The sequence below is a fragment of the Bufo bufo genome, chromosome 3, assembly GCF_905171765.1.
Source record: "Bufo bufo chromosome 3, aBufBuf1.1, whole genome shotgun sequence".
In the NCBI taxonomy this organism is placed as follows: Eukaryota; Metazoa; Chordata; class Amphibia; order Anura; family Bufonidae; genus Bufo; species Bufo bufo.
In genome coordinates this window covers 706,653,781-706,675,532 of record NC_053391.1, presented here as the reverse complement: position 1 = coordinate 706,675,532, position 21,752 = coordinate 706,653,781, and the positions used below count along the sequence as shown (strand labels likewise).

Here is a 21,752-nt window from a genome sequence, read left to right as displayed (position 1 = left end):
TGTGCACAGGTACTGTTCCACCATGTTAGTGAAATGTTGCCTCCTGCTAACACGTTCCGTATCAGGAGGTGGTGCAGTTAGCTGTGGCGTGGTGACAAAACTTTTCCACATCTCTGCCATGCTAACCCTGCCCTCAGAGGAGCTGGCCGTGGCACAGCTGCGTTGGCGACCTCTTGCTCCTCCTCTGCCTTCGCCTTGGGCTTCCACTGGTTCCCCTGTGACATTTGGGAATGCTCTCAGTAGCGCGTCTACCAACGTGCGCTTGTACTCGCGCATCTTCCTATCACGCTCCAGTGTATGAAGTAAGGTGGGCACATTGTCTTTGTACCGGGGATCCAGCAGGGTGGCAACCCAGTAGCCCGCACACGTTAAAATGTGGGCAACTCTGCTGTCGTTGCGCAGGCACTGCAGCATGTAGTCGCTCATGTGTGCCAGGCTGCACAGAGGTAAGGACAAGCTGTCCTCTGTGGGAGGCGTATCGTCATCGTCCTGTGTTTCCCCCCAGCCACGCACCAGTGATGGGCCCGAGCTGCTTTGGGTGCCACCCCGCTGTGAACATGCTTCATCCTCATCCTCCTCCACCTCCTCCTCATCCTCCTCGTCCTCCAGTAGTGGGCCCTGTCTGGCCACATTTGTACCTGGCCTCTGCTGTTGCAAAAAACCTCCCTCTGAGTCACTTCGAAGAGACTGGCCTGAAAGTGCTAAAAATGACCCCTCTTCCTCCTCTTCCTCCTGGGCCACCTCCTCTTCCATCATCGCCCTAAGTGTTTTCTCAAGGAGACATAGAAGTGGTATTGTAACGCTGATAACGGCGTCATCGCCACTGGCCATGTTGGTGGAGTACTCGAAACAGCGCAACAGGGCACACAGGTCTCGCATGGAGGCCCAGTCATTGGTGGTGAAGTGTGTCTGATCCGCAGTGCGACTGACCCGTGCGTTCTGCAGCTGAAACTCCACTATGGCCTGCTGCTGCTCGCACAGTCTGTCCAGCATGTGCAAGGTGGAGTTCCACCTGGTGGGCACGTCGCATATGAGGCGGTGAGCGGGAAGGCCGAAGTTACGCTGTAGCGCAGACAGGCGAGCAATGGCAGGGTGTGAACGCCGGAAGCGCGAACAGACGGCCCGCACTTTATGCAGCAGCTCTGACATGTCGGGGTAGTTGTGAATGAACTTCTGCACCACCAAATTCAGCACATGCGCCAGGCAAGGGATGTGCGTCAAACCGGCTAGTCCCAGAGCTGCAACGAGATTTCGCCCATTATCGCACACCACCAGGCCGGGCTTGAGGCTCACCGGCAGCAACCACTCGTCGGTCTGTTGTTCTATACCCCGCCACAACTCCTGTGCGGTGTGGGGCCTGTCCCCCAAACATATGAGTTTCAGAACGGCCTGCTGACGTTTACCCCGGGCTGTGCTGAAGTTGGTGGTGAAGGTGTGTGGCTGACCGGATGAGCAGGTGGAAGAAGAGGAGGAGGAAGCTGAGTAGGAGGAGGAGGCGACAGGAGGCAAAGAATGTTGCCCTGCGATCCTTGGCGGCGGAAGGACGTGCGCCAAACAGCTCTCCGCCTGGGGCCCAGCCGCCACTACATTTACCCAGTGTGCAGTTAGGGAGATATAGCGTCCCTGGCCGTGCTTACTGGTCCACGTATCTGTGGTTAGGTGGACCTTGCCACAGATGGCGTTGCGCAGTGCACACTTGATTTTATCGGACACTTGGTTGTGCAGGGAAGGCACGGCTCTCTTGGAGAAGTAGTGGCGGCTGGGAACAACATACTGTGGGACAGCAAGCGACATGAGCTGTTTGAAGCTGTGTGTGTCCACCAGCCTGAATGCCAGCATTTCATAGGCCAGTAGTTTAGAAATGCTGGCATTCAGGGCCAGGGATCGAGGGTGGCTAGGTGGGAATTTACGCTTTCTCTCAAATGTTTGTGAGATGGAGAGGTGAACGCTGCTGTGTGACATGGTTGAGATGCTTGGTGACGCAGGTGGTGGTGTTGGTGGTACATCCCATGTTTGCTGGGCGGCAGGTGCCAACGTTCCTCCAGAGGCAGAGGAAGAGGCCGAGGCGGCAGCAGCAGCAGAAGATGTAGCAGGGGGAGCCTGAGTGACTTCCTTGTTTTTAAGGTGTTTACTCCACTGCAGTTCATGCTTTGCATGCAGGTGCCTGGTCATGCAGGTTGTGCTCAGGTTCAGAACGTTAATGCCTCGCTTCAGGCTCTGATGGCACAGCGTGCAAACCACTCGGGTCTTGTCGTCAGCACATTGTTTAAAGAAGTGCCATGCCAGGGAACTCCTTGAAGCTGCCTTTGGGGTGCTCGGTCCCAGATGGCGGCGGTCAGTAGCAGGCGGAGTCTCTTGGCGGCGGGTGTTCTGATTTTGCCCACTGCTCCCTCTTTTGCTACGCTGTTGGCTCGGTCTCACCACTGCCTCTTCCTCCGAACTGTGAAAGTCAGTGGCACGACCTTCATTCCATGTGGGGTCTAGGACCTCATCGTCCCCTGCATCGTCTTCCACCCAGTCTTGATCCCTGACCTCCTGTTCAGTCTGCACACTGCAGAAAGACGCAGCAGTTGGCACCTGTGTTTCGTCATCATCAGAGACGTGCTGAGGTGGTATTCCCATGTCCTCATCATCAGGAAACATAAGTGGTTGTGCGTTAGTGCATTCTATCTCTTCCACCCCTGGGGAAGGGCTAGGTGGATGCCCTTGGGAAACCCTGGCAGCAGAGTCTTCAAACAGCATAAGAGACTGCTGCATAACTTGAGGCTCAGACAGTTTCCCTGATATGCATGGGGGTGATGTGACAGACTGATGGGCTTGGTTTTCATGCGCCATCTGTGCGCTTTCTGCAGAAGACTGGGTGGGAGATAATGTGAACGTGCTGGATCCACTGTCGGCCACCCAATTGACTAATGCCTGTACCTGCTTAGGCCTTACCATCCTTAGAACGGCATTGGGCCCCACCAAATATCGCTGTAAATTCTGGCATCTACTGGGACCTGAGGTAGTTGGTTCACTAGGACGTGTGGCTGTGGCAGAACGGCCATGTCCTCTCCCAGCACCAGAGGGTCCACTAACACCACCACGACCATGTCCACGTCCGCGTCTGCGTCCCTTACTAGATGTTTTCCTCATTGTTACCGTTCACCACAATAAGAAAATAATTATTTGGCCCAATGTATTGAATTCAAATTCAGGTCTTTTTTTACAAGCACCTAACACTGTCTGGCTATCTATTTAGGTACCGTATTACACTAATACACGCACAGCAGTAACCACAGATTTAGCTGAATATGAATTGAAGGCGCTGGGTGACAGGTATACGTTTACGGACAGAATTAGACTTGGAAATGCACGGTAGCGTGTGAAGTTATTGAGGATGACCCTATCTGCAGCTTCAATCTAATATACCCTTTTATGGATAGATTTAACCTTGGCCTGATACAGCAGAAAACAATTATTTAGGGAATTGCTAAGTTGGGAATTGTATTCAACCCAGAACAAAAATATATCCTTTGCCAGACAGCAGACAGTATTACAATTGGCTAGCCACAGCTAAAACACCAGATTTAGGGTACTGCTATTTTGGCAATTGTATTTTACCCCTCAATAAAATAGCAAGCACAGCCAAGCCCCTGATGTAGGATATAGCAAAAAAAAAAACCACACTATTGATGGTTAAAAATGGACTTGGTGGCAGCTTGTGCTGGCGCACCACAAGACACAAAATGGCCGCCGATCACCCCAGAAAAAAGTGACTGAAAAACGCTCTGGGCAGCCTAAAAACACTGAGCAATTGAATAGCAGAGGTTGTATGATCCACAGCTATAGATCGATCACTTCAGTAAGTAAATCCCTGCCTAATCTCGCCCTAACAGCAGCAGCTGCTTCCTCTCCCTACACTGATCAGAGCAGAGTGACGTGCGGCGCTACGTGTCCCAAGCTTATATAGAGGCTGGGTCACATGCTGCTCTGGCCAATCACAGCCATGCCAATAGTAGGCATGGCTGTGATGGCCTCTTGGGGCAAGTAGTATGACGCTTGTTGATTGGCTGCTTTGCAACCTTTCAAAAAGCGCCAAGAAAGCGCCGAACACCAAACACGAACCCGGACTTTTACGAAAATGTTCGGGTTCGGGTCCGTGTCACGGACACCCCAAAATTCGGTACGAACCCAAACTATACAGTTCGCGTTCGCTCATCCCTAATCCTGAGACCATTCATGTGTGGGGTTGCTTCTCATCCAAGGGAGTGGGCTCACTCACAATTTTGCCCAAAAACACAGCCATGAATAAAGAATGGCACCAAAACACCCTCCAACAGCAACTTCTTCCAACAATCCAACAGCAGTTTGGTGAAGAACAATGCATTCTCCAGCACGATGGAGCACCGTGCCATAAGGCAAAAGTGATAACTAAGTGGCTCGGGGACCAAAACGTTGACATTTTGGGTCCATGGCCTGGAAACTCCCCAGATCTTAATCCCATTGAGAACTTGTGGTCAATCCTCAAGAGGCGGGTGGACAAACAAAAACCCACTAATTCTGACAAACTCCAAGAAGTGATTATGAAAGAATGGGTTGCTATCAGTCAGGAATTGGCCCAGAAGGTGATTGAGAGCATGCCCAGTCGGATTGCAGAGGTCCTGAAAAAGAAGGGCCAACACCGCAAATACTGACTCTGCATAAATGTCATGGAATTGTCGATAAAAGCCTTTGAAACGTATGAAGTGCGTGTAATTATATTTCACTGCATCACAGAAACAACTGAAACAAAGATCTAAAAGCAGTTTAGCAGCAAACTTTGTGAAAACTAATATTTGTGTCATTCTCAAAACTTTTGGCCACGACTGTATATTCGATCTTAGCATACTTTTTTTCCTTCTATTTCTCTTTTCCAAGTGACAGTTCTCCATTCCAGGACTCTTCTCTCTTTAACAACCAGAGGTTAACCCCGTATTTATTTTTACTTTATCAGCAGGAGATTGACTGGAGGAGCCACATTGAGCTAGAGAAAAGCGGGTCTCATTTATTGGCTGGTCGTTGCTGACCAAACACAGGCGTAGCTCAGCTGTGTGTATAGCCCTTTAGGAGGCATACTGGGAATCCAGCAAAAGGAGCTCTGGCTTAAATGCCCTGTGGGAGTGGAAATAGCATTGAGAGTAGCAATAGGCCGCCCTCAGTGCAAGAGATTTCTAGCTGTCCGACATAGACTGTGTAAAAGTCGGGGTCAGACAGACGTACCGTAAGGAGCCGGGCGGTACCCTCCGTGTACGGTCAAAAGCGTGTCCCTGGACGCAGGCAACACTAGTAAAACTTGGTTAACCAAGGATGGGTTGTTGCAGATCCATTTTCGGGGGGGGGGGGGGGGGGGGGACATAGATCCCTTGTGTGGTCAGACGGCTGCTCAGTACATGAGATCTAGTTATGGGGTGAAGGCCACAAAACCCCCTTAAAGAATGGAATAGGTGGTCCAAGGGAACTAATTGGAGTATCCCTCTGGAAGTTAGGTAGTGCAATTGTGGCTGCAAAAGTCAATCATGGTAATTAAGCAGGACGTACAGAACCCAGTTTCAATCCGGAAGAACCGAGTGATGTACGCCAGGCCTGAGGGGTAAACTGAATTTAGGGATCCGATGCAGGAAGCAGTGGAGGCTCTATCTGGGCTGACTTTGCTGAAACAGGCCGGATCCACTAAACCCGGGCCTACTGAAACAACCAGTACCCGAGGTAAGTGAGTCCCCAACTGTCTCTCTCTCTCTCCCTTTCTCTCTCTTTCTCTCTCATCCCACCCTCATCTCTCCATCTAACCTTGAGACGATGCACCATGTTGAATCCAGCTTCTCTTCATCCTGGTGTTAAGGACGATGAGAAGGGGGGAAAGTGGTGCAGAAAACAACAATCTTCAAACTTTTTACTAACCATTCTAACCTCTCAAATGTCAATCAATTTCTAACCTAGTAGGGAATTACGTTGAGAACCATCACCTGCCTCTTCTTTGACAGTACTTGAGTCTGATTTTTGCAAAGAAGGTAAAAATCACTGCCGATCCATGGCCTGATTGTTTCGCTGTAACCCTTTATTCCATCAGGTATGCCCCCAGGCAGCCCCACGGGTTATCACCCGATGTCCACCACCGGGTTCGGGAGTCTCTCCCGGACCCAGACTCAATAACCAGTGTTCATTCTAGTCAATCATGTGATTGGGTCGTGCTAAAGAAACATCCGAGGACGGGACTAGAGCTGAGATATCTTGGGCCATTCCAGGTGCTGCTGATGACGCCAACCTCTCTGAAGTTCAAGGGATGAGACAACTGGATCCACACCGGTCACTGCAAGAAGCTGCTCAACTAAGTCAAAGAATGAAGAGTATCACTTTTGTTTATTTGTTTAGTTAAATTTTTAGGAAGGGAGACGCACATCAAACTAGCCAGGGCCACAAGGAGACATTTGTTGATAGCACTGATTTTACATTCCTAAAGGGTAATATCAGTTATAGGTTTAATAATAGCTCTGGCTCCTGCTCCTCGCTTGTTAATCCTGTATGGGTGTCCGGGCAGCTAGGTGTAGATGTGGTAAAGGGCATAAGTTTGTGGGATCCTCCAGTTGTGAGAAAGGTATAACGGTCAACCTTATCATGAAACCCCCGATCTCTTTACACACCCATAGACCAAATTATATCTGCTGGAAAGAAGGGTGTGACGTTCAGACTCAGGGAGCGATCCCTCAGTCTATTCAGTTATTACTGGAAGCCCGTGACTGTCAGAAGTTCTTGTGTGGAGTTGACGGGTCCATACTATTTACTATGCGGGTTAGCCACTTATAAGGTAATTCCCCCTAATGCCAGAGGTTCATGTGTCCTGGTGAAGCTTGTCCCTGCATCTTACGTTGCAGCCGATTGGAAGAAACTGATGGTGTAGAAGGAGGTAAGAAGGGCACGGAGAGCTGGAAGGGAGTTGTTTTCTGGCTGGACAGGATGGGGAGTTGGACTTATGAAGCGATTGAACAATTTCTCGTCCATAGTGGATGAGATGTTCAAAGAAACCTTTGAGGCAGTGAGAGAGATCACCGAGAAACATCAGTAAAGCGTCCAGAGGAGGGTTTCTGTGAATTAGATGACGGTTATGCCTGGCTAGCAGACACCATTGACAAGGGTCAGGCCCATACTGACAGGAGCAGGGCAGAGGCAGAGCCATGACTAGTGAGGGTTGGAATCCTTTTTAAAGCTTTAGGAGGTCTTGGGGCTCACTGGTTTTCCATTGGATCCGGGCGAAAGGAAATAGGACATGTACTTATGTTTTTTTTGTTTCCATTCCTTCTATACGCCGGAGTGAGATGTTCCTGATGTCTAATCGACTGAGTTACCGAAGCCCGAACAGACAAGATGCCCTGAAGACCAAACCATGGACCAGATGCAGAGGATTCCAAACCAGCCGGCGACCAGCACGAAACACCACCTCCTGAGTCAGCTCGCGAAGAAAATAATCTCTGAGTCAAGATTTGTTTTTGAGCTACGTGTCAAGATTGACTTTCTGTTTTCCATCATCTGTTTTGTTTTATGGATTCAGGACTTTTCAAAGAAGAAGATCGAGATTCGTCGAGGGACACTGGGGAGCATATGACAAAGAGGAGGGACTGTTGTGGAAATTTTATTAGGATGTGTTTCTAATATATTGTGTATTGTCACCATGTCTCTCAGTGTCAGGGTAAACCATTGGAGTGGATATCTTCCCGTGTATGTCCTGTCACAGCTGCTGGGCGCAGAGGTCTCCGTCGGCAAATGGTCCATGTGCTAAGCACTGGGCTGTGGGCCGGGGGAGACTGATGTGTTCAGCAGAGCAGTGTTTTGTTGGCTGATGTATGGACGCCGGCTAGGGCCCCCGCGTAAGACGCCGATTTATTGGCTTGGTGTGGATGCATTTGTTAAGAGAACAATATATGAAAGGAACGTGCGTTTGTTGTCTCTAGTGCGCCTGATCAGCCGCTGGAGATAATGACGTTGTCCTGTAAATAAACATGCATGAGGATCATTGTAACTTTATCTGGCATCGATCACTGGATAAAGTTCACTCCAGTTGTAATGGGTGTTAGCTGGCTATGTTATTCTAAATGATGGTGTCTTGTCTTCCTATGTCATCGCTTCCTGTATGTCATCACTTCCTGTATGATTGTTACATGAAGTAAGTGGTCGGGTGATGGGCCAGCCCCTTTTCTATTGTTACACCTTTTGTGAGTAAACAATAAAAGTGTACAGACTGGGCGGGAGCTGGGCAGTGCTCAGCAAGAATTCAAGATGGTTAACACCTTTGTCTGACTGCGGTTGAGAGATTTACGTTTGCTTACACAAAGCCTGATGCGAGCGGATTTCTTCTAATAATATTTCTACAACACTATGCCTCAGGGAGGAGACTGGAGAAGCCGGCTCTTTGCCTCGTCACAGGGAGGAGACTTGAAAAGCCAGCCCTATGCCCCGTCTCAGGGAGGAGACTGGAGAAGCCAGCCCTATGCTTCGTCTCAGGGAGGAGACTGGAGAAGCCAGCCCTATGCCTCGTCTCAGGGAGGAGACTGAAGAAGCCAGCCCTATGCCCCGTCTCAGGGAGGAGACTGGAGAAGCCAGCCCTATTCCTCGTCTCAGGGAGGAGACTGGAGAAGCCAGCCCTATGCCTCGTCCTAGGGAGGAGACTGGAGAAGCCAGCCCTATGCCTCGTCTCAGGGAGGAGACTGGAGAAGCCAGCCCTATACCTCATCTCAGGGAGGATACTGGAGAAGCCAGCCCTATGCCTCGTTCTAGGGAGGAGACTGGAGAAGCCAGCCCTATGCCTTGCCTATATTGTTTCGTACCTGAATTCCTCCAGTAAAGAAGCACCCTGGTTTACTGCAGACCCTGACTCTCTGGACTTATTTCCCATTGAGGTGCACCACGCCTTACCATCCCTTCTAGAGAGCAGCAACATGTGGTGACTAGTGATGAGTGGCAGGGGTCATATTCGAATTTGCAATATTTCGCGAATATTTCGTAGAATATTCGGCGAATACTCGCACATTCGAATATTCGTTATATTCTACGATTTTTTCCACTCGAAAAATCAACAAGGTAATGATCGTGGAATATGCAAATTTTCATAATGCAAATTTTTATCGCTAATTTTTCAATTGCCGAGCAATAACATGATTCCTCCCTGCTTCTTGCTTGTGGGCCAATGAGTCATAGCACTATATCGAATATATTCGTTTTTTCAAATATTCATAATATTCTAAAACAAGAATATATAGAAATACAGCGAATATTTGAAAAAAATTAATGTAGAACAATTTAGCTAATGTAGCGCTATAATCTTTTTTTTTAATAGTAATTTGGGCTTCAGATGAGCTTCAGACGAGAAAAAAATTACAACTATGAGAAGATTATAGCACTATTAGCTAAATTGCTCTACATTCGTTTTTTTTCGAATATTCGCTGTATTTCTATATATTCTTGTTATAGAATATTACGAATATTCGAAAAAAACGAATATATTCAATATACTGCTATATATTCATTTTTTAGAATATTCCAAATTTTTCCCATTTAAAGTCATGATTCCTCCCTGCTTCTTGCTTGTGGGCCAATGAGTCATTGGCCCACAAGCAAGAAGCTGGGAAGAATCATGTTTTTACTCGGCAATTGAAAAATTTGCGATAAAAATTCGCATTACGAAAATTTGCAATAAAAAAAATCTCAAATATTCGAAATTACGAATATATTTTACTATATTCAAAATATTCACGAATTTTTGAAGTACCTGTATTCGCGATAAAAATTCGCAATTTGAATATTCGTGATCAACACTAGTGGTGACACCTCGACGGTGTCCGGGGGACCCAGCATGCCGTTGGGACCACCCAAACCTGACCACTGCAAAGCGCTAAACCTAAACCTGACATTCCCCTCATCTGCCAACCTTGCGTCAGATCCAGGCTAGCCTCCTTGGCACTCTTCCCTCCACCCCGCTTTCTGTTACCTAGCTAGCTACCTCACTCATGCTACCACCTTCCCTGTATCTGCTCAGTGAGCAGCAAGCCCTTTTAATATTGCCTCAATATCTCAGCGTTGAAATTTTCTTGTTTAGCTACAGGATCTGGGATTTCAAACGGCCAATTTGCACCTCACACGGCTGTTCCAAGACTTTTTTCTAATCTGTTTTTTATTTTCTGATGGCAATTTTTTTAATTCTATTTCCTAAACTGATTTTGGGGATGGCCATCTTTCCTGAGATGTTCTTAACAGCATTTAGAAAGCAGTAGGAAAATTGCTTTAAGGCCGCCCCAAGGGCCATAGACACAATGGTAAGGAGGGGACCTCACTGACTTCATGAGTTTTCCAGACATGTTCTGTGACCTGTGCAGAGGTCATTGTGAAGGGAGGTGGAGTAGATAAGCTTTGACAATCACCTATGGCAAATGATGTCCTATCTATACAAAGAGGTGATATCATTATTACAGGCAGGATTAAAATGACAGTGTGGCGAAACCAACCTCGCCACGGTGTTTTGGAGGGGGCTGTTTACCAGCCTCCTGCCCCAGGATTATGGCCCATACTAACCTTGAAGGAGAAGACAGACCGGCCGCACAGCTTAAATCTGTGGAGAGGTTCACCCACTGGAGCCTGGAGCCTTGTCGTAGGTCCAGGGTGGGTAGGAGACGGTGAGACCTCCACCAAGCTTCGGCGGTTCGTGGGGTCTGCAGCGCTGACGGTGTCAAGTGGAGTGCTTGGAGTCCTCGGAAAGCACTAGGAGCATCCATCAACGGAAGTGCCCGGTCGGGGTGCTAGGAGATCCGTTACAGACAGATAAGCAGGTAACTGCAGTAAAGTGATCTGTACAGACCAAGAAGTGGCGCAGACTATTAGTGGTCAGTGGGAAAACTGCAGGAATTGTTTTTCTTTTAATATAAATAGTCATAGAAAATTGAAAATAAAATCACCCAAAACTCTTTAAAAATATGTTAAACATAAAAACATGACTTAAAAAATAGGTCATTCTGACTTACATGACCTTCTGATGACACATTTCCTTTAATAAAAATATGTAGAAAAGAACCGCGGCCCTCCAATGTCTGTCTCCACCGTACTGGCTGGTCCGGGGGGAATAAAACACAATAACAGTTTTTGAAGACATTGGAGTGCTGCGGGAGTCCATTGGGCCGGGACTGGATGCTGCTGGCACCACCACTAAATGGATGTTCTGAGAAAGTATCAGTAAGTAGTGCTGTCTTACCTACTATGTTTTCTAAACATTCCCTTTAAGACACACACTTGAAATCAAACTCGCGTTTTTAGCCGGCTGCTCTCAGACAACTTCAATCCAGATTGCTGTTTTTTTACCCTATGGATTCAAATATTTGCATTTCTGGAGTCTAATATATAAAACCTTCTGAAATCTCCCAGAATCTCACAGTCCTGACCTTTAACCCCATAACATGATCTATAGCACCTTTATACAGAGGAACAGGTCCCATTGTGCGCCAGCCCCTGGGCACGCCACATGTTACTACGATTGATGGGGCAGATCAGTGAAGGTTCACTGGATGTTTTCATTTTTGATGTGTCTACACCAGTTACCTGGGATGGTCCCTACAAATATCTCATCTCCCGAATTAGTTCTGAGACACAAAGTCCAGCGAACCCCTCCAAGAGCGAGCACTAAAGGCGGCCCCGGCGGTAATCATGAGACCACACAGAGGTTGCAGAGATCACTTTATTGTGCAGAATCATCGGTGATTGGTTGTGCATTTTCTGGTCATTTGCTCTGAATCATCGGTAATGAGGTGGCTTCACGCCGTGGACGTCCGATTCTTGATTAGTCCTGTTCGTCTCATGAGAATCACATTCCGCTGCTTCAAAAATCATTATAAGTTGAATAATTAAAACCAAGTGTGGTACTGGGTACAAGCATTTCGCGGTTTCGAGTGCACTGACAGAATGGCCTGATGCAGTCATATGGTCCGTGCCCGTCAATGGGGTTGTCGGGATAACTGGATTTGTTGAGCCCCCACTTCAAAATGTATTTCTCAAATAATCTGGTAAATGAGAGAGAAAGAGGCGTGTTATAATGAGGAGACGGGGGAGCCATACATACCGTAAGCAATAAGTCTGCGCAGGGTCAGAGACTGCAGTGCATGGAAGGACCCAGAAGGGCACAGGAGAGAAACACAGCTTCAGTATAGTGCAGGAGCCGTACTATCAGAGACTGCTGGCTGCTGGACTCGCTCTTCATGATGGATCAAACATTACACTTGGGATAAATGGACAGGACTCGGTGACCGCGCCCTGTGGGGTCTTATCAGAACTTCAAACAGAGTTGGGGTTATAGGATTATCCAGTAATTTCTTGTATATTGATGACCTATCTTCAGAATAATCATTAATATCAGATTGGCGGGGGTCCGACACCCAGGACCCCCTAACGCCAACTGTTAGAGGAGGCCGGGTGCTCTGTTCCTAGACCAGTGACATCACTGGTCACATGGCCTAAAGTGACTGGGGCTGTGCTGCAATACCAAGCACTGCCACTATACAATGTATGGCGCTGTGCTTGGAGAGATGCCAGGATCCGGCCAGTGCTCAGTAGAGCTCCGGTGAGCGCGGCAGCTCCCTGGAACAGCTGATTGGCTGTTCCGATCCTGAAGATTGATCATCGAAACAAGGAAACTCTGTCTGCAGGCACAGCATCTTCCTCTGACCCCAAAACTTAGGAAAGAACATAATACAGCAACATACCAGCGGGGTATTTGGGTAATAATTTACCACTAGGTAGAAAAGACACACAGGGGGTCATTTATCAAACTGCTGTAAAATAGAACTGGATTAGTTTCCCAAAGCAACCAACCAGATTCCACTTTTCATTATCCAAAGGAGCTGTCCAGAATAAAAGGTGAAATCTGATAAGTCAGAGCTAATTTATGCCAGTTCGATAAATACCCCCAAAATTCTTATGTCTGCTGAGAGTGAGCGGACACCACGCCAAAGAATAAATTTGCTCATGAGTGGACACCACACCATTAGAATCCATGTGCTCATGAACGGACACCAAGAGAATACATGTGCTCATGAGTGGACACCACACCAAGAGAGTACATGTGCTCATGAGTGGACACCAGACCAAGAGAATCCATGTGCTCATGAGCGGATACCACACCAAGAGATTACATGTGCTCATGAGTGGACACCACACCAAGAGATTACATGAGCGGATACCACACCAAGAGATTACATGTGCTCATGAGCGGATACCACACCAAGAGATTACATGTGCTCATGAATGGACACCACATAAAGAGAATACATGTGCTCATGAGCGGACACCAAGAAAATACATGTGTTCATGAGCGGACACCACACCAAGAGAGTACATGTGTTCATGAGTGGACACCACACCGAGAATACATGTGCTCATGAGTGGTCACCACACCAAGAGAATACATGTGCTAATGAGTAGACACCAAGAAAATACATGTGCTCATGAGCGGACACCACACCAAGAGAGTACATGTGTTAATGAGTGGACACCACACTGAGAATACATGTGCTCATGAGTGGACACCACACCAAGAGAATAAATGTGCTCAAGAGTGGACACCACACCTAGAGAATACATGTGCTTATGAGTGGACACCACACCAAAAAAATACATGTGCTCATGAGTGGACACCACACCAAGAGAATATATGTGCTCATGAGCGGACACCACACCAAGAGAATACATGTGCTCATGAGTGGACACCACACCAAAAAAATACATATGCTCATGAGAGGACACCAGACCAAAAGAATCTGTGTGCTCATGAGCAGATACCAAAAGAATACATGTGCTCATGAGCGGACACCACACCAAGAGAGTACATGTGCTCATGAGTGGACAACACATCAAGAGAATACATGTACTCATGTGTGGACAACACACCAAAAAAATACATGTGCTCAAGAGTGGACAGCAGACCAAGAGAATCCATGTGCTCATGAGCGGACAACAAGATAATACATGTGCTCATGAGCGGACACCACACCTAGAGAATACATATGCTCATGTATGGACACCACACCTAGAGAATCCATGTGCTCATGAGTGGACACCACATCAAGAGAATCCATGTGCTCATGAGAGTGAATCACAACAAGAAAATACATGTGCTGGTAAGTGGACACCACACCAAGAGAATCCATGTGCTCATGAGTGGACACCACCCCAAGAGAATACATGTGCTCATGAGTGTACACCACACCAAGAGAATACATGTGCTCATGAGTGGACACCACACCATGAGAATACATGTGCTCATGAGTGGACACCACACCTAGAGAATACATGTGCTTATGAGTGGACACCACATCAAGAGAATACCTGTGCTCATGAGTGGACACCACTCCTAGAGAATACATGTGCTCATAAGTGGACACCACACCCAGAGAATACATGTGCTCATGAGTGGACACCACACCCAGAGAATACATGTGCTCATGAGTGGACACCACACCCAGAGAATACATGTGCTCATGAGTGGACACCACACCTAGAGAATACATGTGCTCATGAGTGGACACCACATCAAGAGAATACATGTGCTCATGAGTGGACACCACACCAAGAGAATACATGTGCTCATGAGTGGACACCACATCAAGAGAATACATGTGCTCATGAGTGGGCACCACACCAAGAGAATACATGTGCTCATAAGTGGACACCACACCCAGAGAATACATGTGCTCATGAGTGGACACCACACCTAGAGAATACATATGCTCATGAGTGGACACCACACCTAGAGAATACATGTGCTCATGAAGGAAACCACATCAAGAGAATACATGTGCTCATGAGTGGACACCACACCAAGAGAATACATGTGCTCATGAGTGGACACCACACCTAGAGAATACATGTGCTCATGAGTGGACACCACACCTAGAGAATACATGTGCTCATGAGTGGACACCACATCAAGAGAATACATGTGCTCATGAGTGGACACCACACTAAGAGAATACATGTGCTCATGAGTGGACACCACACCTAGAGAATACATGTGCTCATGAGTGGACACCACATCAAGAGAATACATGTGCTCATGAGTGGACACCACACCAAGAGAATACATGTGCTCATGAGTGGACACCACATCAAGAGAATACATGTGCTCATGAGTGGGCACCACACCAAGAGAATACATGTGCTCATAAGTGGACACCACACCCAGAGAATACATGTGCTCATGAGTGGACACCACACCTAGAGAATACATATGCTCATGAGTGGACACCACACCTAGAGAATACATGTGCTCATGAAGGAAACCACATCAAGAGAATACATGTGCTCATGAGTGGACACCACACCAAGAGAATACATGTGCTCATGAGTGGACACCACACCTAGAGAATACATGTGCTCATGAGTGGACACCACACCTAGAGAATACATGTGCTCATGAGTGGACACCACATCAAGAGAATACATGTGCTCATGAGTGGACACCACACTAAGAGAATACATGTGCTCATGAGTGGACACCACACCTAGAGAATACATGTGCTCATGAGTGGACACCACACCTAGAGAATACATGTGCTCATGAGTGGACACCACATCAAGAGAATACATGTGCTCATGAGTGGACACCACACTAAGAGAATACATGTGCTCATGAGTGGACACCACACCTAGAGAATACATGTGCTCATGAGTGGACACCACATCAAGAGAATACATGTGCTCATGAGTGGACACCACACTAAGAGAATACATGTGCTCATGAGTGGACACCACACCAAGAGAATACATGTGCTCATGAGTGGACACCACATCAAGAGAATACATGTGCTCATGAGTGGACACCACACCAAGAGAATACATGTGCTCATGAGTGGACACCACACCTAGAGAATACATGTGCTCATGAGTGGACACCACATCAAGAGAATACATGTGCTCATGAGTGGACACCACACTAAGAGAATACATGTGCTCATGAGTGGACACCACATCAAGAGAATACATGTGCTCATGAGTGGACACCACACCAAGAGAATACATGTGCTCATGAGTGGACACCAGACCAAGAGAATACATGTGCTCATGAGTGGACACCACACTAAGAGAATACATGTGCTCATGAGTGGACACCACATCAAGAGAATACATGTGCTCATGAGTGGACAACACACCAAGAGAATACATGTGCTCATGTGTGGGCACCAAGAGAATACTTATGCTTTATTGATTTGCTCATGGCTGCATGAATAGCGGTGCATTTAACTGAGTGGGAGGCGGTTTCTGTATGACAGGCTGCATTTGTTTGTTTTTTAGTTTTTTTTTTTGCATGAATCAACCCCAATTTCCTTTGTGTGAACTACTGTAAGGGTTTGTTTAAACTTTCTGCGGACTAGAAGTTCAGCTTCTAAATTTTCTGGACCACGAGTGATACCATTCACCTACAGCAAACAAAGACTTTCAACATGGTGGGAACCTGAATCAAACACTGCAGAAATTTTAACTGCACAAAAACTAAACCACAAACTGTCCAATTATAACTTCTTCTTTATTACTGTACAACTGTATGTTAGCCTCAGTTTACATTTGTATGTGGTAGCCTCAGTGTACGCCTGGATGTGGTAGCCTCAGTGTACGCCTGGATGTGGTAGCCTCAGTGTACGCCTGGATGTGGTAGCCTCAGTGTACGCCTGGATGTGGTAGCCTCAGTGTACGCCTGGATGTGGTAGCCTCAGTGTACGCCTGGATGTGGTAGCCTCAGTGTACGCCTGGATGTGGTAGCCTCAGTGTACGCCTGGATGTGGTAGCCTCAGTGTACGCCTGCACCTAAGCTCCAGTAAAATTGGTGTTTCGAATTCACCATTTTTTTACTGGTTCCTTCGGTGAGTGGAACTTCTGGTTCTGATCATGTGAAGATATGGAAGATATGTTCTGGAGGCTTGTGAGTGAATGGAGCCAACATTACATACAGTATGTTCAGTGTCCACTCAGTGTCTCACTATGGTACAGTCCGTGGATAGCTCCGCAGTCCCAGCAGGCTTGACCATGGTTCTGTTCACTTGGAGGACTCTGGAACTCCCCATCCTCATCGCATTGGTAGGACCCCCACCAATCAGCGAGACGACCACATTTCATAACAGTATTTCTGGTCTTTCCGCTCTTAAAACCAATATATAAGTGAAGGACCTGATAGCGAGGTAATAAACATTGGGGTTCAGTGAGCGGACGAGGCTGTCTATAATGGTGTCTTCTCACTTACTTGTCGAGCATTGTGTGGTGAAGTACAAACATGGGGTCACTGCAGGAGATGGGGACTTGACTCATTGTTCCTCCACAGTATATGTGAAACACATTGTGCATAGATAAGACTGGAAGCTCAAACCGATTCATGAATCCTGTGGGAGAATAAGAAGGTCATATCAGAGATAACATTGCCTGGTGCATAGAGTGGAAGATGTAGAGTCAGGACCCCAAGAATTCATGATCCTTAGTAAATCTGCAATAAATGTATTTATACCATTATAAAACTGCCATCAGCGCTTATCCCGCTGTCCCCACTACTCTATATTTCTACTAAGAAAAGGCAAGGAGGAGAAGGTGACGCACGTGAGACTTGATCTCCGCCCTAAACAGTGGCCCCAACTGGTCGTCAGTCCCTTCCTATATAAGTGCAGGGTTCGAATAGGGAGAAGTACAAGGGAGACAAAATAACAAACGACAGAAATACGCAGAAAACAGAAGTCAAATCCAGAAACGTACCAAGCCGAGGTCAATGCCAGGAGAATCAGATCAGAACCAGAAGGCAGAAATTAGCAATAGCCAGGGGTCAATACCAAGATAGCACGTGTAACGACCCACTAGGGGGCATTACCACCTTTTTGTACCCCCACCATCTCCTATGGTTGATCCTGTGTCATCTTACATATTTATTTCCATGGCCTGCATAATGTGTATATGTATTTCCTATTTTGCAACTGTTAAAGTGTAATGTGCCTGGTTTACCAGCAGATGGCGGCATCTAAGGCAGAGCTAGTTTGCATAGAATGGAACTCTTCTTTCCATTCTCGCCCTCTCTAGAGAGGGAGGAGTTTAGGTTAGTGGAGGTCAGTCTACCCTTCCCCTCCTTGTGAATAGAGTTCAGATCAGCCCCTGTGTGCCAGCCAGGAGAGCACCTTCTGCTAGGCTAGGCCCAAAGAGACGTAAAGAGCTTCAGAGCCAGGAGGAAAGATTCCAGGGATAAGCCTAAGATAAAGAGAGTCAGACAGGGAGAAGTTGCAGCAAAAAGCAAGAGAAAAAGTTCCTATTTAATTTAGTTAGTATACAGAGCTGAAGAGTTCAGACGTAGCAGAGCCGAATGTGTTTGCCAGCCAAAAGCTGCTGGTAGCCAAGATAAAGTTTGGAAGATTGTCCCTTGATGAAACTTAAAGCTGTTTTCAATGTTAATACAAGTCTGGACTCCGCTGCTGACAACTACGCCCGGGGTTCAGGATATCCAGGTAGGAGCACCGTGACAAGTGCAAAAGCCGCACCTAAAGGGCTACTATAGGCTACCCTTAAACCACTCTGGCATTCCTACAGTTGGGTACCACCAACACCATCTACTTAGAGGGACCTAGTCCTCCATTGTTGAAATGCAACTGGTGTCATGACAAAAACTTTTAAGCACTGATAACATCTTAAAGGGCCCAGTGGCTGACGTCTCACCCGTGGTGCACTGCATACGTCATATCCAGAAGAGGATCAAGCAAGGTAAAAGGCAGGGTCCAAATCTAGGGTTCTGAAAACACAAATGTCCTGTCCAGGATGGGAGGTCTGAGTCGCAAGGGTACCGTCATGGGTTTCGAGAAAAACTATTACTGGTAAGAGCAATTTATGTTTTCCCATCACCCATGAATGCCCCCATGTGAGACTAAACTATGAAGCCAAAAATTAGGCGGGGACTGTTTGTAGTATTTTCCTCCCAAAGGCCACATCAGAGCTTAGATGCAACCTATAGTGCTTAAGGAATGTATAGGAGGCGCTCATGCCGCTCTACAGAGCACTAGTGAGACCTCATCTGGAGTATTGTGCTCAGTACTGGAGACCATATCTCCAGAAGGATACTGATACTTTGGAGAGAGTTCAGAGAAGAGCTACTAAACTAGTACATGGATTGCAGGATAAAACTTACCAGAAAGATTAAAGGACCTTAACATGTAGAGCTTGGAAGAAAGATGAGACAGAGGGGAGATGAGAGAAACTGCTAAATACATAAAGGGAATCAACAAGGTAAAAGAGGAGAGAAGATTTATAGAAGAAAAACTGCTACAAGAGGACATAGTGTTAGATTAGAGGGGCAAAGGGTTAACAGTAATATCAGGAAGTATTACTTTACTGAGAGAGTAGTGGATGCATGGAATAGCCTTCCTGCAGAAGTGGTAGCTGCAAATACAGTGAAGGAGGTTAAGCATGCATGGGATAGGCATAAGGCCATCCTTCATATAAGATAGGGCCGGGGGCTATCCATAGTATTCAGTATATTGGGCAGACCAGATGGGCCAAATGGTTCTTATCTGCCAACACATTCTAGGCTTCTATGTGGAGAGCGCTGTGTGGCTGCTCTACATATTTGAGAAAGGGAAGCATCTGCTTTTTCTGCTCATGAAGCAACTATTGCCCTGGTAGATTGAGCTCCGCACCGCTCCAGCGGAGACAAACCTAAAGACAAATAGGCTAAGGAGATCGTATTCTTGACCCATCTAGCAATTGGAGCTGTAGAAGCTTTGTGACCTTTGAATTTGCCCTGAAACTGCAATAAAAGCAATTTGTCCACCATCCTGGCCGCCGTGGATTCTCCTGACGTCTAGGCAGTGGAACTTCTTTTCCAAATGATTCATCGGGTTTGGACAGAATGATAGTAACTAGGTAACATGCTCGGCCAAACACTAATTTCGCTCGAGCATCGCGATGCTCTGCAGCACATGGCGGTATTCGGCCGAACACAGTGTGTGCTCGAGCGCGATGCTCAAGTCTCTTCCCGCACATTTGTTGGCTCTAAGCAGCCAATAAACATGCAGGTAAGTACTGCCCTCACTGTAATGCCGTAGCCATGTTGGTTACTGGCATTACAGTGATTGGCTGGCCGGAACGCGTCATCACGCCATATAGCACCCGATGACACGTGTTCGGCTCAGTATTAGTCAGGGAGAGCTGAAGAGCAGAAGGGAGAGATAATGTAGGGAGTGAAATATCAATTATACTTTTTCCGTGGACGGTGTCCGCTGCGGACAGGTACATTACCTGCGCTACATCTCCAGTGTAACTTGTGCGCATCCGAAATATCAGTGACATTCAGTGTAATTTTTTTGCTGCTGGTGACAGCGACATTACCTGCGCTACATCTCCTGTATAACATTAGCGCATCCTAAATATCTGTGACATTCTGTGTACTTTATTTGTGCATACACTTAAAAATCCTACACTACTGTACGTGTGACAGACTTGCAAGCATGTATACCATTTAATATGCAGAAGGCGAGAAGTAAGGGACGGGGAAGTGGCCCTGATGCTGATGGTGCACGCAGAGGCCGTGGCCCTGGGCGCGGTGAAACTGTGCCTGCTGCCAGAGCACAAGAAACACAGTCATCCATAATACCTAGCTTCATGTCCCAGTTTGCAGGGCGGCGCAGGACACCATTCTCAAAGTCAGACCAGTGCGACCAGGTGGTCGATTGAATTGCAGCAGAAAATGCTTCCCGTCAGTTAAGCACCACCCTGTCTTCCACCAAATCCAGTCTCAGTAGCCAAGAGTCTGGTCAACACAATCCTCACCCTGTTCCTCCTTCCTCCCACCACAGAGAGTCTGGGCAAACAAGTGATCCCACACTCGGATATTCCGAGGATCTCTTTTCATTGCCATTCCTTCATTTGGCCCTCTCGCCAAGCCCGCTTGAAGAGTGACATGAGGAGATCTTGTGCCCTGATTCCCAAACTCTTGAGCAGACACAGTTACAGGAAGATGATGGTGGGGAACGCAATTAGTGTTTTACGAGGTGGATGATGATGAGACATAGTTCCCAATAAGTCAACTGCAATTACTGTCTCAGGAAGTTGATGATGAGGATGAGACACAGTTATCAATAACTGAGGTTGTGGTTAGGTCAACAAGTAAGGAGGATGAGCAGAGTGAGGAAGTGGAAGAGGAGGTGGTGGACGATGAAGTCACTGACCCAACCTGGGAAGGCGTAAAGCTGAGCGAGGACAGCAGTACAGAGGGGGAAGGATCCGCAGCACCGCAATAAGCTGGAAGAGGCAGTGGGGTGGCAAAAGGGAGAAGGCGGGCCACACCAAACTGGACTGCAACTGTTACCCAGAGCACCCCCCTGCGTAAATCTCCCTTGCCAAGAGGTAGGTGTTTTCCGCAGTCTGGCGCTTTTTTGAGGAAAGTGCGGACGATAAAAGAATTGTCATTTGCAACCTGTGCCATACCAAAATGAGCAGGGGCGTGAACACTAGCAACCTCATCACCACCAGCAGGATCCGCCACATGGCATCAAAGCACCGTAATAGATGGGCCAAACGCCTGGGTCGACAATGAGTGTCTGCGGGTCACACCACTGCCTCCTCTTCCCCTGTGTAACGTGCTAGCGAATCCCCTGTCCAAGACGCAGGCCCGGATGCCTCCCGCCCTTCACCCGGACCTTCGCAAGCATAATCAGCTAGCACATCCACTTCTGTGTCCCAGCGCAGCG

General features: G+C 47.4%; 1 protein-coding gene across 1 annotated transcript in view; it reads right to left on the bottom strand.

Moving 5' to 3' along the window:
• Nucleotides 1-11,717: 11,717 nt before the first annotated feature.
• LOC120996663 (tyrosinase-like) overlaps nt 11,718-21,752 on the bottom strand; it is a 120,676-nt gene continuing 110,641 nt past the window's right edge. Inside the window, exons 4-5 of the mRNA XM_040426771.1 lie at nt 17,282-17,417; nt 11,718-12,053 (exon numbers count right to left, since the gene is read on the bottom strand). Of these exons, the coding sequence (XP_040282705.1) occupies nt 11,873-12,053; nt 17,282-17,417 (317 nt within the window). The 3' untranslated portion in view covers nt 11,718-11,872. The remainder of the gene's footprint in view (nt 12,054-17,281; nt 17,418-21,752) is intronic.